This window comes from Chelon labrosus (genome assembly GCF_963514085.1).
Source record: "Chelon labrosus genome assembly, chromosome: 5".
In the NCBI taxonomy this organism is placed as follows: domain Eukaryota; kingdom Metazoa; phylum Chordata; class Actinopteri; order Mugiliformes; family Mugilidae; genus Chelon; species Chelon labrosus.
The window spans coordinates 8,093,916-8,120,778 of NC_140341.1; the positions used below are offsets into that span (position 1 = coordinate 8,093,916).

The 26,863-nt window shown below is 43.1% G+C and overlaps 1 protein-coding gene across 1 annotated transcript in view; it reads left to right on the plus strand.

Moving 5' to 3' along the window:
* The first annotated feature begins 756 nt into the window (after positions 1 to 756).
* LOC311488485 (adenylate cyclase type 5-like) overlaps positions 757 to 26,863 on the plus strand; it is a 49,976-nt gene continuing 23,869 nt past the window's right edge. Inside the window, exons 1-6 of the mRNA XM_084545220.1 lie at positions 757 to 931; positions 2,392 to 2,513; positions 17,741 to 17,852; positions 22,490 to 22,617; positions 23,353 to 23,511; positions 23,617 to 23,758. Of these exons, the coding sequence (XP_084401346.1) occupies positions 2,431 to 2,513; positions 17,741 to 17,852; positions 22,490 to 22,617; positions 23,353 to 23,511; positions 23,617 to 23,758 (624 nt within the window). The 5' untranslated portion in view covers positions 757 to 931; positions 2,392 to 2,430. The remainder of the gene's footprint in view (positions 932 to 2,391; positions 2,514 to 17,740; positions 17,853 to 22,489; positions 22,618 to 23,352; positions 23,512 to 23,616; positions 23,759 to 26,863) is intronic.

Consider the following 26,863-nt stretch of genomic DNA (forward strand, 5'->3'; position numbering starts at 1 on the left):
ATGCAGGAATTTTGCTTGAAAATGACTTAAATTATTAGTGGATTGAAAAAAATACCAGTCAGGTAATTTAAAATGAATGTACTTTAATTCCAGTCCAGATAGTTTCTTGCAGATGTAGACTAGACACACTAAAGTACCATAAAATTAAAGGATTTCACTATTTTGTCAGTGATTTAGCTCTTTCCAGAGATCACTTGGAAGCTAATACGGTTTTCTCTTTTCAGTTTGCAGTAGCTTGTTGGACAGCGCTTCTACAGAGTCTTAACTCGGTGCTGTACATTAAGCCGCAAGTCGTGCATTTGCCATGTGAGCCGCTCTCACGTTACCGCCTCACAGCTTTGCTTGGACTTGAGGAAAACGTGCAGTACAAAACACAGTTACTCCTGAGACGCTGACACTGTTTAACACTCTAAAAAGAGGCCACGTCAGAGACCTCGATGAAAGTCTTGAAGTGAACATGCCATTCTTCTATTCTAGGTGCATGTCTGTCTGTTTTCTGTAATCATATCTGACCCCAGGTTTAAGGGACAATATCATATTTAACGTTGATATGACTACATATTAAGCTCATTACACATTCAGTGATAAATGATTGATTGATTGGTCAAAAGCCAGCTGTAAGAAAAACAGGAAGTGGATCCAAAGTGAAATGACAAATGCCTCTTGCAGGATTTCAACTGGTGAATTTCAACTGTTTGACTCCTTGACCTGTGGCTAACACGGAGGTGCTGTCTCTCTCTCTCTCTGTCTCTCTCTGTCTCTCTCACACCTTCCCCCACAGATAGTGTCCAACGTGCTGATCTTCTCCTGTACCAACATAGTGGGAGTGTGCACCCATTACCCTGCTGAGGGCTCCCAGAGGCAGGCCTTCCAGGAGACCAGGGAATGCATCCAAGCTCGCCTCCACTCCCAGAGGGAAAACCAGCAGCAGGTCAGAGGAAGCGCAGTAATTTTTTTGGGTGACAGGATACGTGGGTGGGGGGTGTATAAAAGGCATAACGTTGTTGATAAAATAAAGTTAAGAAAGTGCACACAAGGGTTATGCTTTCCTGTTGACCATTTAAAAGTTGCCGTCCTGCACAAAGTATTTGATTCGTCATAAAGAAAACAGGCTATATGACACATACTGCTGTATTAAAGGATAATAATTAGACAGATTTCACATGCACAAAAAGACGCACAGTTAGGCGGCAGTGTTTATATGCACATTTCCAGGCACATACCCGTGCAAGTGTCATTTGAAAGTTTCACTTGATGATTTAGCAACCGTAGGAGAACCTCTAAAAAAGTCTCCATCTGCTTGTGCCATTTAAAAAGTGATGCATTTCCCTTCCAAAGCTGTTAATCTGGCTCCTCTGCCAAACCTGAATTACAAATAAGTGGCAGCTGCAAGTTGCACGCTGAAATTCAGGCACAATCACAGCCAGTCATTAAAGACTACAACTTCCAAATAACTTGCTTTTTATTCGTTTATGCAGACACGCGCAGCTTAAAACATTTTAAAAACATTTAAAACGCTTGGCTTTGACTTGTTGTATCATGCGTATCTGGTTTTTGCTCCGGTGGAGTGATTTTACTTATTATTTTCACAACTTTGCCACCTCTCGCGCGTTAAGATGCAAAGCGAGCCGCCTTACAGTAAGCCAGGCGTTCCTCCCTCACCAATTTTGCAGCTAACGAATCGCAGCGTTCAGATACAGGTGCTACGATCATCGCCGAGGCCTTGGTTGTTATTTTGTGAAAAAGAAATTGGACAAAAACTTCCAATGCTCTCTTCGCCACTTGTGTACAATGGTAAATTGTGCTCATGATGAATAGTTCTAAATACTTCAATGCCCATGATGCCCGGCTGCCGTTGCTATGGCATCGTTAGCGTCATCCAGGATTGACGGCATCAGTCACCTGACTTTGATGCTGGAGCTGGCCTTCAAAGATAACTCCTTAAACTTCCATTATAATCGTTTTGTTTCTATCTGTGCACACGTTTCAAAGCGGCATCATTTATAAATGTGTGTATTTAAAGAACTCCAGCTTGAGTTTGATGAGAGTTTTATTTCTACACACACAGAAAAAGCTCTTTGATCAAGCAGAACAAGTCAAAGCCAGTGTTTTATGCTGTGGGTTAAATAACAAAATTAGAAAATCACGCCTGGGGAAAAGTAATCTCTTCGCACATTAGCAGATTAACAAGTTTTCTATCAAAGAAGGAGATTTTTTTTTTCTTTTTACCACCAGCTGATTTAGCGACAGGAAAATGCGTTAATGTGGGCCTCCATTCATCACCATTACCCCGGTGTGTTAGTCACGCTGCCTCCCATCAGACGGACACGGCCTGCACCTCTTAACTCGCTCGCGATTGTGCATTGAACTTGCTCTCCCCTCCTCCCGCAGGAACGTCTCCTGCTCTCAGTGCTCCCTCGCCACGTTGCCATGGAGATGAAAGCCGACATAAACGCCAAGCAGGAAGACATGATGTTCCACAAGATCTACATCCAGAAGCACGACAACGTCAGGTAACATCAGGGGCTGCTCCCCCGCGGGGAGGAGGAAGTGGGATGACGAGGGGAAGGGGATATAAATAAAACCTTTTTCTCAACACCTCCGCACTCCAGCTACGTGTTGCTGCAGAAAAAAAAAAACACATATCAAGATGTGTTGCGTGTTTTTCCCCACAAGGCAGTATTTAATACTTTAATAATAGTTTCCTTTTTATATTAATTTAGGTCAAACAGGAAATTCAGACCTACTCTACATGAAAATTAGTCAAACCCTCGGTAGAATTTCTTTATATTCATAATGCTGAAGTAGGCTTGGATAGATTTTCCTGATCCACAATGGAAAGTGCTTGGTCACAGCTCAGTTGTACATTAAAAATAAATAAATAAAACTCTCCTAAAAACCACTTGTAAAAAAGAAAAATAGGTCTAAGCTAGTTAAAATTAAATTAAATTGTAAAAAAAACATACATGATTTCCATATGTACAAATCTACTAGAAACTCTTGAAAACCACTGGTAAAAAGAAAAATAAGTGTTAAAAAAGACAGTTAAAAATAAATAAATCAATAAATAATAAAATTTTAAAAAAAATTAAAGAAAATAAATAATAATAATACAAAATAATAATAATAATAGAAGCAAAAAATATATACAAGATTTGTACAAAAATATAATATAATAATAAAATAATAATACAAAATAATGATAATACAAAATAATAATAATAATAATAATAATAGAAGCAAAAAATATATACAAAATTTGCATATGTACAAGAAATAGAATTAGAAGTAAATATACACTCTATGCAAAGGAAGGATTAATGATAAGGTGCAATAATACAGATGGAAAAGCATTTGACATAAAATGGAGTTATTAACACTGTATCATTATATGCTAGATTTACATTGTGTTGGTAGTTGTGGGAAGCTCACAAACAACCTGAATCCTGACGTGATTTAATCAAATATTCACCTCTAAATGAATCACCACATTGTAGTTATCTGTGCACCTGTTTGAAGTATGCTCCACATTTAGGATTAAGTTAGCAGATTTGAGTACTTTATTAAAGTTTAACAGCCTGTCACTGCGTCTGCTGATTCAGGCTCATGCGTCTCAAGCGTCTGCTCTCCGGTCTGTTTTAAGGAGGAGCTGGAGGTTTGGAGAGCAGCTAATCTAGAGTTTTTTCTTTTTTCTTTTTTTTTTTTTTACAAGGCGTAAAAATACAGAATCAGCTTTTTTTTAAGTTTAACAATCTGTTGCGAGAGAATAGTTAAATAAATGACAGTTTAATCCAGGTTAATCCTGAATGGTGCAGCCCACCCACAGACGGTGGCAGAGGAGGAGGAGGAGGAGGAGGAGGAGGGAGAAGTGCAGGAGTTGCCATGACAACGTGCTGCATGGTATTTTCCCAGAATATTTTTTCACCTGTCTCTGCATACAGTACCCATGAAGAGGCTGATATAATTTACAGTGAAATGTGATGCTAAATACTGAGTGAGTAACCGGAGGTCCACGTACACCGATCAGCCACAACATTAAAACCACCGACAGGAGAAGTGAATGATATTGACCATCCTGTGACAAGTTAGTGTTCTGCTGGGAAACTTTCGGACCTGGCATTCATTCATGTGGATGTTACTTAGACATGTAGCACCCACCTAGACCAGACCAGCCACCCCCACCCCATAGCAATGATACTCCTTGATGGCAGCAGGATGCAGCCTGACACAGGCACACACACAAAAACGCTTTAGGAACAACTCAAAAAGACATGAAGAACAGCACAAGGTGTTGACCTGGCCTCCAAATATCTGTGGGATGATCCCTCACCCCATAGGACACAAAGGCCCCCCACTAATGACATTCTGTTGCCAGACACCACAGGACACCCTCAGAAGGCCCATGTCCATTCTCTGATGAGTCCCAACTGTTTTGGAGGCACAAGGGAGACCTACACAATACTAGGAAGGTGGTTATAATGTTATGCCTGATCGGTATAAGTACATATAAGTGGTTCAACAGTCTTTTCAGCGTAACGTGCACTTTTCATCCACTTAAGACTCTCAAAGCGTTCACTGGAGGAGTTCGCTTGTCTCTCAGTTATGCTTTTTGTTTTATCTGCTTCACTAATGGGCATTTGTGTTTGTCAGTGGTCTTCCTGTTTATCCTGTTGTTTCCATATTGTGAATTTATTAAGACCATTTATAGTGAAGTACTAAGACCACCAGTTTTTTCAGCTTTCCATCTTCACTTGCGTACGTCTTTACTCTTTCCTTGTAAGTTGGGATCAGGGTGAATCGTGTCAGTGAATCGATAGATATTATTAATAAATAAGTAAATAAAAATGTTATCAAGGTTCCATGAAAACAACTTTGTACGGTAACTCTCTGGTGTCACTCATCCTGGAGGTAGACAGGCTGCTGTTCTCTCTGTTAGCTCTGATGTGAGTTTTGTTTATACAACCCAATATCTCAATTTTGCCTCAAGGGGCTTTACTGTCTGCTCGTCACACGGCATCCTCTGTCCTCGCACGGATGATAGGTGCCCTGAGGTCGGGAGTCAAGGTAGAATGATGCTTTTGATGTGGAATCCCAGTATGTGTGGAATTCTTGTCATGTGAATGGCAGACATTAAATATGAATGGCCTCCCTTTCTGTTCCTAATCGATGCTTTTGTCTGATGTCCTCAGACAGCAGATGTTTCAGGTGTCTGTGCAGTCTCTTGCATGTTTTTTTTTTTAGTCCTCGCAGTTTCCATGGTGAGGCATTGCTTATCACACTTGCATGGTGTGACTTTGCTGTGATCACTAATCAATAAAGTCAGCTCATAATACTGGAGATCAGCGGGACTGTGACTGTGGTCAGGTTTGGCACCACCTTGTGGAGTACGAAAACACTGCATTAATGCACACTGATTAAAGTACGCCGTTTTTGTTTTTATTATTCATGTTGTAAGGACGTAAATATGTCCATATATCTGTCCAAAAATAAAAGTTCAGGTTTAGGCAAGCAGTCTCCAGGAAACGGGTGTCCTCTGCAATGCTGGAAACAAATAAGTTTGTGTGTTGCAGCAGCAAGACTGAGAATCAAACTGTGCACTTGGAGTTTTATTGCCTGTAGCTGTAGCAGTCAGGTGCAAGCCCAAACCTCGTTACATAATAGGTGCTATTGAAGCCCTTTATCACTCTGATGTGTCCCTTTGAAACCCCAGGGGTTAGAAATGTACGTGACATTGGGTCACGTACTTGTGCTGTGGCACACAAAGATCTTTTTATTACTGTTAATAAGATTGTTAGCGTGAATTTGTTGGTTTTAGTTTAAGAGTTCAGATTGTTTTTTGGGCAAAAATTGAAACATGTCATATGCATGTCGTGTCAAAGAAGCATCAAGCCTCATGAGCATGAAGAAGCTCAGAGCCATTGTCGTCACTGTCCCTCACAGTTGGATGTGGACGACTGAGCGCTCATTCTTACTTCTTAAGAAGCCGTCTGTAACATAATTAGATGCGGCGTGCCGCTTTGGCCGGAGAAAACAAAACTGAGAGACCGCAGCCGTAAAAATTAAAGTGGAAATTAAGTGACCTTCTGTAGGGTTTTCTGTGACTCACTGGGGAACAAGCAGCACATTAGCAGCATCCGCTAAGCCCGGCTGAGTTCTGTCTGTGGTCGTGAGCGTGTGGTTAATGGCCAGCTAACCAGGTGTGACCGGGCTTGTCGGGGAGCGGGCAGTGGCTTTTTGGTAATTGGTGCTCTGCTGAGAGGCCGAGTAACAACAGGAAGAGAAGTGACAGCTCCCACTGCTGCGACTACAGAGTAAGCAGGGAAAACAGAGGGAGGCGGAGAGGTGGAGAGGGAGCTGCTTGGAGCTTGTTGCTGCTGTAGATATGCATTAGAGTCTGTACGTTTCTACCTCCCGAGCACTCCAAAACAGATGTGGAGGAACAGTTAATGAACCATGCCAAGTCAGATTATTACGTCCTTTGATCCGACACAAAGGTACAAATAGTTTCTGATAGGGTTAGGGAACATATTTGTACCAACCGACATTGAACAAAAGTAAGTCAAAGTAGCATAGCTGAGAGAAATCATTTTTAACTCAATTCATTTCAAGCAATGGTATCACTTAACGCAGTTAGTCAAATACTTCTGACCTTAGTCCTGTCCACTACTGATCAAAGTCAACTTTATTATCAGTTTGGCTACATGTGCACAAGACACAGGGAGGATTGAAACAGCATTTTTGTCAACGCACAAGAGGGTGGGAGCCACAACAAGAAAGATTAGATAAATACGAAAGTAACAAAGGTCAGAGCTGTTTTTAAGACTTCAATAATCAAGTTGGAGACACGTCTTAAGTTCTGTAAATCTAAACAAGTCTTTAAGAATAAGTCAGGTAGTCTTTAGGGGATGCAGGGAAAAAAGTAAGAGTGAGTTAAAATCCTTAAAACTGAGAATGAGATGTTCCAGATTGGGTGAATAATGATTAGGCCTTCTTCAAACCTCTGACATCTAGGGTCTCTGTAGGGGTTGTACCGACTATCGACTTCACTGCAGTGCCATGACGCTTTAAGCAGGAAGTCGACTAGTCACAGATCATGTGGCAATAACAACACAAACGCCTCCGAGAAGACAGGTGAGGATCCCAGTGGGTCATTGCAGCAAACCGTAGACTGTATAAAGATGGATGGCAGAACTGCTCCTCAAAAGTGAAGCCAAAGCAAGTAGAGCTCCCCCTGGTGACTGGCTGCAGTATAGGTCATAAGCTCCGCCTCCTCCATGTTAGTGGATGGGACTTGGGCCAAAGTAAAACACTAAAATACACGTCAAATACATTGTATTCAAGGATGGTTTCTGTCTGTTTTAGGTAGTTAATATAATGTTGACGCACGTTCTAGTGTCAATTCTTTGGATAAGTTTCGTTTTAGTAATTTTATGCTCTAGAAACAGGATGACCACCAGTTGCCATGCCAACTGCTCGTAAAGCAGTCCCCTGGGACCATGAGAGTTGTAAAAAAAATAATAAATAAATAATAATAACATATAACATGTGTTTATATTCAATTCTGTTGTGTTCTATTAGTTGACATTGTTGCTGTGGTTGCAGAGCGTGTTTTTTGTCCTTGATGTCAGTGAATGCACCGTGCGAGAAATATTTACGGTAGGGTTAAGAGTTACAAGTGTCAGACTGACAGTGTTTATGGTGTTGCCGTGGGCTACGGCCAACAGTAGCCCGTGTTCAAACTTCAATAATTTGCAGAAAAGCCTCTGTAGCTTCTTTTGCGTGAGACGCAACAATATGTGTTCAGGTCAAGAACATAGATTTCATTGTTGCTGTGTTTTTATGTGTGACGCCAGGGACTAGTCGACGTCGACTCACTGAAAAATAAATCATTCTGCTCCGAGAAATTCATCCACAAGTGGCCTAGATGTCAAATGACTGCCAGTTTATGCCGCAAGTTTTCATCCAGGACAAAAATAATTCTCTAACAACCCCGACATTTAATCGCAGTATCTACAAGTACATGAACTGTTGGTGTCATATATCTATTAGGGAATTGATTGCTTTATTGTGAGACGTCTTATTTGCAGCAGGTTGCTCATGTTATTATTGTCCAGTATCTCCAATACCTATGGTGTCATAGAAAAATGTCACGTTTTCAGAATATAGAGTTGAGTATAAAAGGCTTTTGTCAGCTTTTTCCTCCACACGTCTCTTTACGATTTAAAGCTTATGGAGATGTGCGTTCAAGTCTCTGTTAGACTGTCTCCATCCACATTAGAAGGACTCCAGTGCATGAATTTAACTCATAACGCAGCAAAAAAGTCCCCAATCTGAACAGTTTTAAATACCTTCGTCACTTAAGGGAATATAATTATAAGTTGCTGCTGACTTTCAGCAAGTGGTGCTTGTAAATCACGCTCATTCGTGGTCAAGTTCGGCTCCACCTTTTGAGAGCGTGCCATCCCACTTGTGCCTGTCCTCGCGAGTGAAGCAGTGTCCTGTGGCTTTAACAAAAATGTGTGCTGACTAAGGGATTATGCAAGAGGGCCCTGGGGTGCGTGTTTTGCATGCTGCCGGGCTGCCCAGTAAAAGTACGGGGAAATATTGTGAGAACATTGTGACTGGGGCTGCTGCCGCCGCTGCTGCTGCTGCTGCTGTTATGTAGGCCAGAGACACCCTGAAGAGAGAGCCGTGGAAAGAACATTGCATAAATTAGAGGAACTGACCCCACCTTTGTTCTCGGCGTAAGGACGAGAAGGGGAACTGAAGAGAAAGCACACATGGTTTTAGTCTGATGCACTTAATTATGCACGTGTGTTGCATAAGTTTGCTCTGCTGATGCTGCTGTGGCCAGGCCTGACCTGAGAATCTGTCCCTGGTGTGCAGACGGCAACGCACGTGCATGCTGCGTGCAACATACAAATCGTTTATATAAAGATGCATGCCTTGATAGCAGTATTTAGCATATCAAGCAATATACTTTCTTGCATAATGAGATCAAGTTGTGCATCCATCCTCAGGTGCCAGTAGAGACTGTGCACCTTCTGTCAGCCAAGAATGTTTAAAAGATGCAACAAAAAAAAAAACTGTAGAGAGAGGGAGAGAAGCAAATGGCTCAGCTTGAGACACAGAAAAGGGGAAGAAATAAAAGGTGAGCCATGCGAGATGAAAAGGGCGGAAGGGCAGAGCTGTGGGGTTAACAGCTGGGGGGGCAGATAGAGGGCAGCTGGTCGGTAGCAGTGCTAGTGCCAGACAAGAGGGGGTCACGGGGTGACGGCGATGCCGGCGCAGCACAGCTTCGGTTCAGCAGAGATTTGACCCAGAAAAGATTTTTGCAGCGGGCGCTCTGCGGGCAGGAAAAAGGGGGCCCAGGTTGCATCGTTTCACCCTTTTTTCCTTCCCCGTCTGTTTCTCTGTGCCTCTTGTTAAAAGATGTAACCGTTGTGGTGGATGTATGTTGGATTTACACCGATCAGCCACAACATTAAAACCGCTCACACGAGAAGTAAATAACCATCTTGTCACAATTCATTGCTCTGCTGGGAAACTTTTGGACCTGGCATTCATGTGGATCTTACTTAGACATGGAGCACCCACCTAGACCAGACCAGGCACCCCCACCCCATAGCAATGACGTAGAAGTTCTTCTTTGTTGTGTCCAGGCCTTATAGGCAGGGAAACATTTGTCAATTTTATGTTGTATACGCTTGTTGTAATCGTCTCTAAAACAGTTGGGACTCATCAGAGAATGGACATGGGCCTTCTGAGGGTGTCCTGTGGTGTCTGGCAACAGGATGTTGTTAGTGGGGGCCTTTGAGGGGAGGGGCCTCTGTGGATCATCCCACAGATAGGCTACTTCATCAGTTTGGGATCTAGTGAATTTGGAGGCCAGGTCATGCGTTTTTTAGTTGTTCCAAAAGCGTTTTTGTGTGTGTCTGTGTCAGGCTGCATCCTGCTGCCATCAAAGAGTGTCATTGCTATGGGGTGGGGGTGTCTGGTCTGGTCTAGATGGGTGCTACATGTCTAAGTAACATCCACATGAATGAATGCCAGGTCCAAAAGTTTCCCAGCAGAACACTGAATTGTCACAAGATGGTTTAAATGTTATTCACTTCTCCTGTTCTCAGTGGTCATAATGTTGTGGCTGATTGGTGTATGTTTTCTTGAAACTAGCACTTCATAGACATTCTGTGTCCTGCAGATGGAACATTGGGGGGTGAAAGGTCAGCAGAAAACCCCCTCCGAAGATAAATGTTTTTTCATTAGCGTAAGAAAACCAGCAACAACAGCAAAATGTAAAATTAAATTATCAAATTTCTCACCTGAAAAAAACAGGCCCACACAGTAAATTAATCAAATCCCAACATCATAATGTATACCTCATGACATGAGATTGCGTCTGGCAGTATACACATAGCTTTTTATTCAGATCAGGGCAGACGTCGTGGCTTTAATGCCTGTCCTTGCATCAAAGGGCTAAACTAGGGCATAGTAGTAGTGGAATCCCAGTAATGAGTAGAACGAGAGAGGAATATTTAACGCATTACAGGTTACAGTTGTGGCTGAGGGAAGTTTTTGTACTCTGGATGTGTCTGTGGAGCATGCAGAGTTTAGTTGCATGCTCCGAACCACATGGTTTTTAGAACATGTGCATCGATCTTTCGTTCTTAAAGGTGCATTGTCCTCTGTTAATCTTAGATTTCTTCACTTAAAGGGGAACTACTATTTTTTACAACCTGGACCTTATTTCTGGCATAAAATACGATCGTTTAGTCACCCATATAACTTTGGTGTTATTTGGTGTCATTCGTCAGATATTTACATCTGCGTATATCCATATAGTGGGAGTGACTGGGGCACCGCAATGCAACCTCTAAATAACGCATTATCTGCCACAAAACTCGTTAATTTCACCAATATTTTGTTATGATACGCTAGTGCTATTCCCCGTTGAGTCCGTCACCAAGATATTGGTGAAATGAACAAGTTTTGTGGCAGATAATGCGTTATTTAGAGGCTGTGTTGCGGTGCCCCAGTCACTCCCACTATATGGATATACGCAGATGGAGATATATGGAGATATATGGATATATATGGATATACGCGGATATAAATATCGTCCGAATGACTCCAAATGACACCAAAGTTATATGGGTGAGTAAACGATCGTTATTTATGCCAGAAATAACGTCCAGGTTGTAAAAAACAGTAGTTTCCCTTTAAGACTTCGCTTCATCCTAAATACAAATTGATCTTAAACCAAGTACAAGTCATAGATTTCAGGCATTCGTCTTTTAATTAATCAAATAATTACATTGAATCCTTTCTGAGATTAAGCTCAACGTGACATCAAGACACGTTAACCTTTCAGAATTATTCTGTTTTTTTGTCAGATGCAAAGGAACTAAACTTCCAACATATTCCTGTGTGAGACTGTAGCTCCTCTCAGTCCAGGATCTCCTCCGCAAATCACTACAATGTACAAATCTAACGGCCACTATGAGTTAATGTTGCGTACTAACAAGACATTCGTCACCATGGTAACGATTAAATGGGACTTAAAGACCCTAGGTGTCTTTCTCATTCTGTCTCTCTCTCTCTGTCTCGCTCCGTTGCTCCTGTTGCTCACCGCCCACCGTCGCCTCTGACGCTGTCGTATCAGGCTTCGGCAAGTGGCCTTGTCCTGTTCTTCTCTGGGTCAGTGGGGGGGGAGTGTGGGGATCTGTACGTTACGTATCTACCTATAAATAGCTCCTGTGATTCAGAGAGCCGCCTTTTCACTGAAAAAAAATAATACATCCATTCTGAATGGTTCACTCGGTGACTGAATCTCGACGTTTGTCGCTGTATTGAGAAGTTTTAGAAAGTAAGTTGGATCCAGACAAATCCTTGAATCAAATGCCTTCCTTACCCTTATCACTCCTTCTTATGAAACACATAAAGCCTACATTTCTTTTCCTTTAAAATCTTTCAGTAAACGCAAAATGGAGTATTTTGTCCTTGAAAACATTTAATTTATTAGTAATGTAGTCAATCTTATGATCCACTTAAAGGTTTTTACTCTAGCTAACAGATTTTTGCTTACACCGCTGGTTAATTCAGTTTTTTGTTCAACTTGTGTCACTGCATTCAGACATTTCAACAAATAAATTATTTCCTGCTTTGCGTATGGATCATTGTCTTGCTGCTTGCCCTTGACACTTGACTGATATTGTCAAGACAGTTTAACGGGAGACATTGAAGGTGCCATGAAGGTGAGGTCTTAGTCTGTCCCACCGCTGCATCGTCAGGTGTGTGTGTGGGTGCTCTCGCAGACGTTTTGAACCCTTTAACTTCCCCTTTGCCCGAGGGAATTACCCTCATTTCAAAGCGTTACACGTGGGTTTATCTCTGAAAGCGTGGAAACTTTTAAATAAAGTAACCAGACAAGACCAGTCTGTGGGGCGAGATCCTGGTAGAAATGAGGCAGTTTCGGCATGCGCTGTGAAATGAGCAGCCCTTACAGCGTCTCACACGTCGCTTACCACGTTAAGTCTGCAAGGGTTTAGTGATTAGGTCTTAAATGTGAAATGAAGCGCTCGGTCAAATAAACAGCATTTGATAAATGGAGTACGCTGGATCAGTTCGAAAGTGGAGCCAGTTGGACTAAAAATGGCATGCCTTTCCATGATATCTTTGTCAGTTATATCTTTAGTAGCCCAAGGATCCAATCACGTAGTCAGTGGCGTTACTGCAAAATGGCGGCTCGCAAGCTAGCAAGCTAGGTAGAAATTGCGAAACATAAACTTCTTAAATCTTTGATTTTAGGAACTTTTTAATATTTGATTTTACCAAAGGTGTTTTTTTCTAATATAGTTCACAGTACCAGGACCAACACGTGCACGTTTCATTTCCCCTTTAATAACAAAATATTGGTGAAATGAATGAGTTTCGTAGCAGATAATGCGTTATTTAGAGGCTGCGTTTCGGTGCCCCAGTCACTCCCACTATATGGATATACGCGGATCTAAATATTGTTTGAACATCTCCAAGTGACACCAAAGTTATATGGGTGAGTAAACGGTAGTATTTTATGCCAGAAATAAGGTCCAGGTTGTAAAAAACGGTAATTCCCCTTTAATGTATGGACACAACAAATTGATGTCAAAAAAGTACCAGTGACAAAGGCAGACTGTGATGTCCCCTGTGTCTGGACAAAACGGTGTCACTTGAACACACCACCAAGACTATGGCCAGCTGGCACGCACATGCACGTGTGTGAGAGCAAATAATAAGAAAGTAGGTGGTATTAGGTTGTTTTATGGGAAAGTGGCAACCAGAAGAGATACTATGAGCTCCGAAAGAAGCTAGGAAGAGCTTCCATATGATCGTGTTGTGAAAATATTACTTGAGATGAGATGACGACGAAAAACGAGAATAGCTAGTGTGTGTACTCTGTGAACTTCATTGTTTGTCAACTGTTATTTTCCGGTGCAATGCTAAGCTCATCAACCAATCAGAGTAATCTCTCCGACTGGCTGAATTGGCTCCAAAGCTGCCGACAGGAGTCCAACAAGTAGCAACAGTTCAGAAAACACCACAAAAGCCAGGGCCAAAAATGCTCGCTGACCGCCCGACTCTGGCAAGCGTCCGACCGTCTGCTTGCTGTGTCACGGTATTTAGGGTGGAGGTTGGGGTTAGGCCAATACCGAGTCGGGCTGTGGCAGCCCACTGAAATTTCCTCACAGGGCATTCATGCCTTTTCATGGGGTTTCCATGTGATTTAGTTTTCTTTTCTGACTCGGCTACCGGAGAGATGCGTTTTCATTTTTATTGTGCCTAATGGATGAAATCACAAAGAGGTTGTTCACAGCAATAAAAATGTTAAACTCTGTGAGGATCAAACTCAAGCAGCCTCTTGAGCATGTGATCCTTACCTCAACCTCCCTCTTCCATCGTGCCGTTCGTTCCTCTGTTGCCTTCCCTCGCCGAACAGCCGCTGCTTCTACCCAGCGAGACGGACCTGTTTCCAAGCTCGGGCTCATTGGCCAAGCGTCTGGTTTCACTCGACCTCCCATGCAACAGTCAATTATTCTCGGAAATGTGTACCCCGGCGTGGGGACTCTTAATCCTTTTCAGCCTCAGACCCAAATTGAGTAAATTTAGGCGATTTTGAAGCCTGGATTCATTAGTACATGTTGGTGCTCTTGACACATGTGCAGCCAAGAGAGAAAGAAAAAAAAAAACTCTAGTAACACTTAGACATCATAATGAATGTCACATATCAAGTGGACACCTGCACGTCCTGCACAGACGTAATGTACAAACACGCCATGTTCTCTTGGCTGGGTTGCAGGCGGCTACCCTGTGAGATTCACGTGAGTGTGTTTGGTCTGTTTTGTTTATTCATAGCTTGCTTCTTCCTGGGGGTCTGACTCAGAAAGCTACTTCTGCATTGTCAGGAAACTGTTGAAATGCCCTGCTTAACAAAATCAAACGATGACCATACTGCCTGGCTGTGGCGTTCTTACGTAGCCGCTCCTGTGTTCACCATTGCAAATGAATGAATGCAGTAAGAAACAGTAAGACAGGACGATGCATTGCAAAAAGAGCAAAGAGGTATATTGCATGAAATGGAATTAGTGGCAGGTATATCCTTACATCAACAGGCCTGTAACGTGAAGAGTTTGAAGTGTGTCCACGTGAACGTTTGCAGAATAAGTCACAGATGCTCTGAAAAATGATCACACTTGTTTACACATACCTAATGGGTGAAGAACGGAGCGCCTTGGCTTCGTTCTTGATGCAAAAACAAACTCCTCTTTCTGTCGCCGATGCCAAGATATGATCCTCTCCCAGTTTTCATATTTTGTTACATCCTGGGGACAGACAAGGAACCACTCCTTAAACCACTTTTCATAAAGAAGCCGTGCGAGTTTGGATGAAAAGTAATTTCGGTGTCATCGTGACGGGGCACTGCGAGGGTTTGTGTTTTGAGGGGTTTGTGCCGGTGTATTAAATTTGTAGTGGCTTTTTTATTACATGACATGTTCCTTTGCTGTTCCTCATATTGCATTAAGTCAATACTGCCAGATGATTAACAGTTCTAATAGTGCTGTTTAAATATGAAGCACACACCAAAAGTAATGCATTATGTGGTCACTTGTTGTTGTTTACATACATGTTTGTACCATCGACAATTTATAAAAACAGATGAACCATCCATTACGTCATAGGGTTCCTCATAAGTGGTCTTGGCAGCGCTGGGTGTTGCCATCTTGGCGGTGACTCTCGGACCAAATCAAAAATCGTCATACAATTGGAGCGCAAGTGGGACATGAGAAGCCGGAGATGTTCCTCCGGTTATGCATAATTCTAAGCCTTGTTATAAATTTTTAATGGGAGAATTACACCCGATCAGGCATAACATTATGACCACCAAAACAGTTGTGATTCATCAGAGACTGGACATGGGCCTTCTGAGGATGTCCTGTGGTGTCTGGCAACATCTGGATGTTGTTAGTGGGGGGCCTTTGAGGGGAGGGGCCTCTGTGGATCATCCCACAGATACTTGATCAGTTTGGGATCTAGTGAATTTGGAGGCCAGGTCAACACCTTGTGCTGTTCTTCATGTTTTTTTGAGTTGCTCCTAAACCGATATTGCTGCTGCCATCAAGGAGTGTCATTGCTATGGGGTGGGGGTGCCTGGTCTGGTCTAGGTGGGTGCTACATGTCTAAGTAACATCCACATGAATGAATGCCAGGTCCAGAAGTTTCCCAGCAGAACATTGAATTGTCACAAGATGGTCAATGTTATTTACTTCTCTTATTGTCAGTGGTTTTAATGTTGTGGCTGATCGGTGTATATGGATTAAAGAGCGAAGGAAGTTTAAATGATGCACACCAGAGTTTTTCTTCTCTCTTGCAAAGCTATTGCGGGTCAGACTTATGAAGAAGAAAGAAATCAAATATTAGAAGCTGAAAGAATAAATAAGATTATGGTGCGAGACCTCTGGTGATCTCACTTACAGCAGAGCTCAGTTTCCAAGCAGCGGCACGCGAGGCGAGGCCTTGCCTTCTGAGTTTGACTTGTGAAGCTCATCACATGCTTCACAGGAGGAAAATCAGTGACCGGAGAATAAATATGCTTATTGAAGACAGAAGCGCTGAGCTGGAGACGTGACTTCTCTGCTGTGGAGGGTTATGATGTCTCGCAGAACAACTTGGGCCATTCAGGACAAACTTCCTCCAGGGTTTTATCTCCAGAGTGCGCATGAGGTCGGTCTGACCTGTTACTGCCTCTACCTGCCTGCCCGGCCCCTTTGTCCTTGTTTCTTTCTGAGAGAAATGATTCAGCCTGGCCGGCTCACCTGCCCTGCTGTTGTACCTAATGAAAATGCCTCAGTCTCAAAAAGACCTTCGCTGTATCAGTTTACCTTGTTCCCAGGTAACTTTTCACAAGCGAACAGTTTTCGGCAAATGTATCGCACCCACTTTCCCTCTCTCTCTCTCTCTCTGTCTCTCTCTCTCTGTCTCTCTCTCTCTCTCTCTCGATCTCTTTGCCCAGACCTCATTAGCCCAAATGCTATATCAAGTCCTCTTAAACACCAGATTACAGGTGTTGTATTACATTTACACATGACCGTACAAAGCCGCTGCAATCACAATCTCACACGTTTCGCTTCCATCAGTCGCTCCAAGGTACATCTTGACTGGAGTCCTCAAATCAGCCGCCCCTTCCTCTCTTTTTATTCTACCTCTCTAAACTCCTTCTCTATGTAAACTCTTGGTGGTGCTGTACTTTCTTAATTCAAATTAAGAGTCAGCAAAAATCTTTAATGCCGTTTTCAGTAACGCGGATAATTCTGCTCTTCAAAAACCGTCATAAAGAGATTTCGGCCGATATCAAATTTATAATGTAGGCACGCTTTGTCTGTGCAATCACATTTTTCTGCACGGAACATTTCGTCTCTGTGACATACGGCTCAGTTGTTGCCCACAAACTAAATAAAAACACAGAATAGAGCCGTACAGTTCATGGTAGGTATCGTCCTGAGACTTAGACTTTGTTGGTCCTCAAGAGAAGTTGCTTGGTCCCACTCGTTCAGTTGCGCATTAAAAAAAACAACAACCTTGAAACCAGCTAGTAAAAAGAAAAATAGGTGTTAAAAAAAAAAGTAAATTAGACCCTGGTGGGCTGCCATAGTGTTAACATAGTATGGGAAACACCCCGTAGTCCTCTGACTTTGGGCCTGTTCAGACCTTGCATTAAGATCCGATCTGGACTATCTGAACATGTAAAAGCCAGGTTTGAACACCCCTGGGCCGTGTTGAGATCGCATTTGAGAGACCTGATCTCTGACCACATTTGGAGGTGGTCTGGGTGGTCTGTATTCTTGTGGTGGTGTGAACGCAGTGCGTCGTGAGTCACATTAAATCCGCTATTATAAATGATTGCCTTGCATTTGCCGTCATTTCTACTTCAAACCTGCGGCTTGAAACGTTTAATTAAACAGACCTGAATACACCAGTTGTATGTTTGTAGATATAAAACGTGCATTTTCTCATCTACTCCTCGTTTACTCCTGCGCTTCTTTTGTCTGCGGCGTCTTCTCTGATGCCTCACAAGGCCACCGGAACAGTTAACAGGGAGAAAAACATTTGCAGCGCGATGTTAACAGAGAATTGCAAACGGCGAGAAAAAAAAAAGAAGGATAATTAGTGCTGAATTCTGTCTCTGTTGGTCTTTGTGTCTCCGCAGCATCTTATTTGCAGACATCGAGGGTTTCACCAGTCTGGCGTCGCAGTGCACGGCGCAGGAGCTGGTGATGACGCTCAATGAACTTTTCGCCCGCTTCGACAAACTGGCAGCGGTAAGGAGTCAAATCACGTGCATGTGCATTTGAACTGGCAGATGCATACACCAGTCAGCCACAACATTATGACCACTGACAGGAGAAGTAAATAACATTGACCATTTTGTGACATTTCCTTTTGAAATTTTTGGACCTGGCATTTATTCTTGTGGATGTTACTTAGACATCTAGCACCCACCTAGACCAGACCAGACCAGGCACCCCCATCCCATAGCTATGACACTCCTTGACACAGACGCACACACAAAAACGGTTTAGGAACAACTCAAAAAAGATGCCCCTCCCCTCAACCCATAGGACCCAAAGGCCCCCCACTAACAACATCCTGTTGCCAGACACCACAGGGCACTCCTTTAGAAAGCCCACATCCGTTCTCTGATGGTCATAATGTTATGCCTGACCAGGGTATATAAATGTGTTTGGTAAAAGCCTGTACCGCCCTGAGTTACATCGGGGGTTATTTAATAAAACATCTGCAGTGTCACATTAGTTTGAGGTCAGACAGGCCGGATCCCTTTTCAGGGTTTTGGCCCGTGAGTGCCATTTCCCTCGGTGGCCGTGAGCGAGGTGAACAACTCTTTTTGGTTTTTGTGGGCGATAGAGTGACTGACTTCAGTAGCACAGCAGGAGACTCGCTGAACATCCAGTACGTGATAATGGGTAGAGGGAATTAAAGACGGTTGACCTGTTTTAACCGAGGTCTGGTTTTTATTCAACCCGTGGCTGCGGGACATGTGGTGCGTCCACACAGATCCATGTAGCCTGTGCGTGACTCTCACAGGAGGGTGCCGTGCCGGAGCCGTTTGGGGCCGCCGCTGTTGGCAATGGTGACGGCGTTATCTGTGGGTGCATGAGCGTCCCGGTCAGAGGCTCGGCTTTCTGAGGCTGAATTCGATGCTCGGATAAAACCTCATGTCTTGAACGCACGCAAAATATTAAACACCCCAAAGCCTCGACATTATGAACTGTTAGGCAGAGGTCTTATAATGAATACAAATTCCCTAAAAGTCAATAGATGTACAGATTACTTGAAGCTTGAGGAGCAGTAGAGGAAGAAAAGCCGTTTTTGGGCGACGGGAGCAGTAGATGCATGGCAAATAAGACCTTGAGGGCGATTGATATTTATACCATCTCATCTGCCTTGATATTTGATGTATTATTAAAACTTTAGTGATTCTTGCTTAGTGAATTATCCATGACATAGCTCCCGCCCTTGAGCGGTGCAATCAGCGTAATATTTTGAGTACGTGTTTACAAAGGAGGCGCAGAGACGGTCGTCATCGAGAACAAATCCAACGCAAATGCCACCGCAGGAGGGATCACGGTGCTCTGTTAAAAATAAACGGAGCATTCAGAGCGAGGCGGCGGCCTCGAGGCGGCCGGCGTGGACCGAGGCTGAATGCAGATGCTCTCGCTTGTTTGGCACCTGAAAAACAAAGCAGAGTTATATAGAACGTCTTTGTGGACGGTGGCGTGCTGCAGTTGATATCAAGCATGTTATACAGATCAAGATCTACCCAGTGGGTCAGTAGATTAATGGCTTATTTTCTCAGCTCATTCATGCAAACTTGCAAACTGCTTTTTGGTTTTATCTTAAATTAAAAGGTTTGACTTTTACAAGCTTCTACAGAATACTAAAGCTGTTGAGCAGGTCACAAGCCAAACTGAACTGGTTGCATCCTTGTGTTAAATGGTGAAATGAAGGCCAGAACAGAGTGAGTTAAGATTTTAGCCACAGATTCAGCCACAACAATAAAACCACTGACAGGAGAAGTGAATAACACTGACCATCTTGTGACAATTCAACTTTTGGACCTGACGTTCATTCATGTGGATGTTTCTTAGACATGTAGCACCCACCTAGACCAGACCAGGCACCCCCACCCCATTGCAATGACACTCCTTCATGGCAGCAGCCATCCCCCAGCAGGATGAAGCCACAAAAACGCTTTAGGAACAACTAACGAAACACATGAAGAACAGCACAAGGTGTTGACCTGGCCTCCAAATTCACTAGATCCCAAACTGATCAAGTATCTGTGGGATGATCCACAGAGGCCCCTCCCCTCAAAGGCCCCCCCACTATCAACATCCTGTTACTAGACACCACAGGACACCCTCAGAAGGCCCATGTCCATTCTCTGATGATGATGGTCATAATGTATAATACCTACTCAACGTTGAAGAATTTCAATTTTTCCTCTGTTGTAGACTAATTGGTACTTATTTTATACTTTTGTACTCCCCACTGCGAGGACACCTACTATTGTCAGGTGTCCTCCTCCGCCGTCTCGTTCACAGTTCCAGTGTTTGCAGAGAGCAGCTCTATAATGTCTGTTTTATATCCACCATCATTGCCCTGCTGCTGCTGCTGCTACTACTCATTTCTTTATAGCCCATTTCCAATATTTGAACCACAGCATCAGTAACGGCGCATTCATGAATATTGATTTATTTTTTTTTATTTTCTCTCGTGCAGAAGCGTCATTGTTCGCCCCGCTAATGCTCAATGTATGCCATTTGTTTATGAAAGGTGAAATAATGCGCCAATCAATATTCACGAGGGGAAACGTGCATAATGGCATTATAAACCTGAAGCGCTGCCGCTGACACTTTAACGTCCAAGCCAGATGTACCTTGTGTGTGTGAGTGTTGCATGAGCATGAGCACACGCACACACACACACACACACACACACACATTTTCTCCCTGTGCTCCTTACACAGTGGGGCTTTTTGTATTCTCCCAGAGCCATGTGCTAGAGCGATACTCAGGTGGCTGTCATGAGACACAGTATTCTCCCGAGCCCCAAGGATCCGCAAACAAACACACAAACCACATTATGGCTGTTGCACACTCTGCACTGAGAGATCTTTGAAACCTAAGCCGTGGACGTGTACATCTCCCCTCATCTGTTTGACGGTGCAAAGATTTACTGCCACCAGTTTAAAGAGCTGAAAGAGGGAAAAAAAAGCTCTGTAAAGCTGAAAGGAGCTCAGTCGAGTGATATTTCAGAAGGAGTTTGTCCTCATTTGATCCATTCATTAATTGAGTACCACTATGCTCTTGTTTATTTCTAAATGCAGAAGGAATCTGCGGAAGTGTAAACTTAGGAATACAATTCAATACCTCTTATAGGCACAAGTAGGAAAAATAAGTAGCAGTATGTTGATCACTGATTATTATATTGGAGCATCTTTTAAGCAAGATGTCAAATCCAGGTGTCGCTACAGGGAGGCAATGGGAATCTGGACCTGCCGCCATTTTGCCAAATTTAGAGGGGCTTCACAGTGGGGTGGTGGTTAGCACTGATGCCTCACAATAAGAAGGTTCTGGGTTTGAATCCAGACCGACTGTGTGGAGTTTGCATGTTCTACGTGGGTTCTCCGAGCACTCCAGCTTCCTCCTACCGTCCAAAGACGTGCTCGTTAGGTTCATTGGTAATTCATAGACTGGCGAACTGTCCAGGGAGTACCCCGCCTCTCGCCCGATGAGAGCTGGGATAGGCTCCAGCCTCCCCGCGACCCCTCACAGGACAAGCGGTTACAGAAGATGAATGAATGAATGAATGAATGAAGATACTTAGAAGTTTAGCATTAATGTTCGGCTCGGTCCTCCAACTTCAGTGTTGAATGTTGTTATGTCTGATTTATTCAGATGGAGGCCTGTCCAATCAGTCAACTTGTGATTGACTCAGGCGACTGCCACGAGGCACAAGTTTCTTACGTATACTGAAAATTATGGGTCCAGTTAAGGAAAAATGCTCTCGCAGAAAGGTGACACATTACGAGAAGCGCTAATGTTGTTAAATTTAAATTAAATTAAATGGGACGCTTCCTGTGTACTAAGTGTCACGAATCACGTATATATATTAGAAAAGTGTTTATTTTATTTATTTCTAGCATTGGATGAGAATATACAACTAGCTAATGAGTTAGTGATGAGTTGATATTGAACATAGTTTGGCTAATGTCAAGTTTGAACAGGATGATGTGTGTGGTAAAATGAATTCTATTAATCCCTCATATGTTTGGGGGAAAAAAAAACAGAAGCGCACATAAATTAAGCTGTGTTTTATTTATTTTTGGAAGTAGTATCTTACTGTCAGATCTTGAGTGTCCAGCTGAGACAAAATACATTTTCTCCTGATTTGTCTGTATCTTGAGGAAAAATGGATCCAATGATAAGTTTGGTGACTTTTCGGTGAAAGAATCCGTCGGAGCCATCGACTGTAAACTTTGGATGGACCCAACCTCTGCGACTCCACCCATTGGATTCCTAAAGAGCAGTTTTTAAGCTCAGTGTGGGGCTAAGGTCGTCGCATCTTGGCAGTGTCTGATCCGGCCTAACTCCTTGACTAACTCAGAAATGGGCTCAGAGATGTGGAGTGAGAGGAGCTGAGGCTGGTGGGTGATGCTTAGGCGGACAGCTAGCGAGGCAGGCGTCCGTATTTCTGCTGTTAAGTTGCATTTAAACATGGAGGTCTGTGGGCATTGACTTTTCCGATGACTTTGTTTTTCACCCTCAGCTGCCGCGTGCACGGAACCTGCCTGCCTGCCCACCCCATTGATTTTTAAGCTAACAGCACGGTGTACATTTCCTGTAAGTTGTTTTTTCCTGTGTTCCTGCGACAGGAGAACCACTGTCTGCGGATCAAGATCCTGGGAGACTGCTACTACTGCGTGTCCGGGCTGCCGGAGGCGAGGGCCGACCACGCTCACTGCTGCGTGGAGATGGGCTTGGACATGATAGAGGCCATCTCGTAAGTCGCTCCCTCCCTCACTTACGCAGGGGCGTCACTGGTTACATGGCTGAATGTGTAAGAGGAAGCTCTGGTGTCCGGTTTGCATCAGGGACTACTTTACAGTAGCTTCCAGTCTTTTTCATATCTGCTAGAACATGTAATTAATCAGAGACTGACATCCGGTATCTGATTTTAGGGTTACGCTTCAGTGCTCGTGGCTGAAGTGAAGGATGAGAAATATCTGTTTGTCACTCCCTGAAGGCTCTGCATGCTTCTCAATGCTCTTTATTTATTCCCAACTGAGCCTAAAGTGTCTAAGCCATCGCAGCTGATCAGCCTTACTCTGCTGATAGCATTTCCCCCTCTGTGTTCATTCATCCATCTGTCCATTATTAGCCCGTTAAGAACTGTATCAAAGACTAATATCTTTAAAAAATTTAACAGAACTTGTTAATTCCTTAATTGTTTAATAAATTAGATATGCAATCTGGGAAAGTAAAGGTTAGAACAGATCATTTGGACTCAGATTTGCTATTCCTGTATTTGCTATTCTTGTGATACACAATCATCCTGTGATACACTGTGTGCGCAAGTGAATAGAATAATAGAACAAGAAGATCTTTGGTTCCTAGCAAAAGCGGGGACATCATTAGCTGCAGATCTGGGACATCTCAATACCAGCATTTACCAAAATCAAAAGGAGTCATTTTGCAGATTACCACTCAAAAAGATTGCTTCCTGTTTTTTTTGCAGGCTGGTACGGGAGGTGACTGGGGTGAATGTGAACATGCGAGTGGGCATCCACAGCGGCAGGGTGCACTGTGGGGTGCTCGGACTCAGGAAGTGGCAGTTTGACGTCTGGTCCAACGACGTCACGCTGGCAAATCAGATGGAAGCTGGGGGCAAGGCCGGGTACGTCTCTCCGAACGCTTTAAAGTTCAAACTACCCACAAACCTCCCAGTGGAGGATGTGTCTTGTTTAAGTGTCTTGTTTTGTGTGCGCTGTTCTCATTGCAGGCGTATTCATATCACTAAAGCCACTCTGAATTATCTGAATGGGGACTACGATGTGGAAGCGGGATCAGGCGGAGAGAGGAATGCCTATCTGAAGAAGCACAATATAGAAACCTACCTCATTGTGGGCTGCAGTCAGAAAAGGGTACGACTCTCTTTACTGTCTTAAAGAACAAAGTGCACATGTAAAATTCAATTTCCCTCCATTTTCGAGGGGTTATGGGAGCTCTCTGTGTTTGTATCAAACGTCAACCAGTCGTATCAGACACTCCCGTTGGTCGCCGGCTCAAAACTGAGCTTAAAGCAACTTGGTACCTGCCAAAGTTTTTTTTTCTCCCATCGTCACTACGATTGCCTGTCACTTCCTGTGAGTGTGCCCCCAGAATGAAGCCAAGAAATAGGACTTGATAGAGACAAACAGGATACAGAGTTTTCTCTTCTTAACACCCATTACAATCAAAGTACTGTTAACCAAAATATGATATTATAAATATTTTCAAACGCAAGAGCTGGTAAGAAGTATACACCAATGACTGTATAAAGATGGACGGTGGAACACCACCTCCAAAGTGAAGCCAAAGCAAGTAGAGCTCCCCCTGGTGGCTGGCTGAAGTATAGATCATAAGCTCCACCCCCTCCATGTTAGTGGATGGGACATGGCCAAAACTAAAACATAAACGTACACGTCAAAATATTTTTTTCAAGGATGGTTTCTGTCATTTTAGGTAGTTAATATAATGTTGATGCATGTTAAAGGGTCAATTGTTTAGATAAGTTTCATTTTAGTTAATTATTTGACGCTATAGAAACAGGATGTGACATAATGGCGACTACCAGATGCCATGCCACTCCGTAAAGAGGTCCCGTGGGACCATGAGAGTTAGTGAGTAAATTACAATCAAGTACAGTGTATAATCCAACATTTCTTTGTAACTGGTGGAGGTAGAGCAGAGTTTAGTATTAACTGAACAAAAACAAGAGTGAGTCTGGCAGAAGTGTGGTTGGGTCATCGATACTGTGGCTCAGCGTGGCTAAACTCTCGGACCGTACTGCGCTCCAAACTCGCAAGATGGTGCCGCCCGTATCCCCGGGACAATGGCGTCAATTTGGCCAATGCAAGGAAGTGGGGACGTATTGTCCATATTTATATACAGTCTATGATGCGCACAGATACAACTTAACAATGTCCTAATGCATACCCTGCTTTATTATTTTTTTAGTAACAGGTAGGGTAATTTTTAGTGTAAATTTAAGGGATTTTAAGAGTCCCTCTTCCAGACATATGTGAATATATTTCTCTTTTTTGCTCTTGTTTGGTCTCCACCATCTCCTGAGGAAAAAAATCCTGACTTTACTAAATGCTTGAGCTATACAATTGAATCTAAGACTTAACCTGTAAAATTAGCCACTAAAATGACATTTGCAGTGCAGTCTTCTTGTAACTCTGCAACTTGTTGATGGTTAGGAACATAAAATTTTTCTCAAATGCTTTGCCAGGGGAAAAAAAACAGAAAAATAAGGCTTTAACCATGACTAAAACACATGTATAACTTCAGCTTTTTAAGCAGAGAGCTGATGTGTATTGTGTATTAAGGCTGGAAAATCGTGATTTAACTCTCCCAAAATCCCCCCGAGACCCTCTCAGTGTGGATGTTGAATTATTCTGAATAGTGTGACATTTTCAAAGTTTCAGAGGGAGCTGTCTTTTAGAATACAAACAGCCCGGTCCGTGTCGTCCTTATCATTGTTTATAAACTGGGACTCTATCCCACGCGAACCGGAGAGGAATGAGTTCAGCACTGCCGCGCCGCATGAGCTCCGCTTTGTTTATGACATTTTTATCAGCTGTCTCTGTCCTCCAGCAGTATCACAAGCTGCGGCTATAGATAGCGCGTCATGTGAAGCGATATCGTCCTCTTCATTTCTTTGCTGCCCATGCTGGGAGACAGAAGGAAGACTGTGCCGGCTAATTATTTGGGTTGCTTTTTATACTTCTGTTTGTGACAAATACATCCCGGGGGCCAGTGTGAGGGTCTGATATCAGATTTGACAAAAATATAAAGTAGTCACAGATATTATCTCCAGAAACGATCTTTTCACACAAGACCAGCAGCTGAAATTGATTTTCTCATGAACATACCAGACGTCGGATGCTTTTATTTTACTTAACAGTCAATGGAGAGATAAATAGAAGTTTAACATTGGTGACAACTCATGTTTTCTTGTGGTGCGGTCTGTGGAAGTCTTGCTGGCACATGTGCAACAACATGATGCAGCTGTTTCTCATTTGTTTTATGTGTGCTGATAAGACTTACTGAGATTATAACAGCACTGTGCAGCTGCAGTCGATCTGTGTTTGTTTACTGCTGTTGCTTTGGATTTAATGGCTCCTACTAAAAATTGTAATCTTGTCAGGAAAAACCTTTATTTGCCTGGAATGATACGTTGTTTGGGTTTGACCAGATGTTGAGAGTTTTCTGATTGCGCCCCAATCGACTGGAGGTGAACAAAATTCAGCTACGAACTGATCCACGGATGCCGCCACGAACAGTTTACATCGGAGCGTCTAGAAGCAGCGCGTTTTAGCCCGAAGTTCTCCTGTAACTGACGGCGAGGGGCCGGGCACGTGCAAAGTCGGACCGACTGTTGTATTACCACAATAGGCAAAACCACGAAGACCCTATACAGTCGTGCTTTCTTTGAATCTGTTGGAGGAAGGTTTTATGGCCCCAGAGTGGAGAATAAAAGTCTATAAAAATAGCTTTGTTGCAACTGCTGTTACTAAGATGAGCAAGTGGTACTATCAACATTGGACAAATATGTGTAAACAGCGTCTGATGATTTACTTATTCGCTTATTCTTTTGCTTTTTGGAAGGGGGTGAGTGAAAATCTACACATGGGTATGAAAAAATAAGTAAGCTGTAAATAAACGGTTGATTCCTAAAGCCACCCTCTGTAATGCAAACTGCAAAAACTGGATTGAAAACGATAACTGTCAATTAGTTGAGTAAGAAGTATTTCCCATAGACTGTATAAATATGGACGGTAGAACTGTTTCTCAAAGGTGAAGCCAAAGCAAGTAGAGCTCCCCCTGGTGGCTGGCTGCAGTATAGGTCATAAGCTCCACCCCCTTAATGTTAGTGGATGGGACTTGGACCAAACTAAAACACTAAAATACACGTCAAATATTATTTTTTCAAGCTATTTTTTCTGATAAGTTTAATTTTAGTCGTCAATTTGACGCTAAGT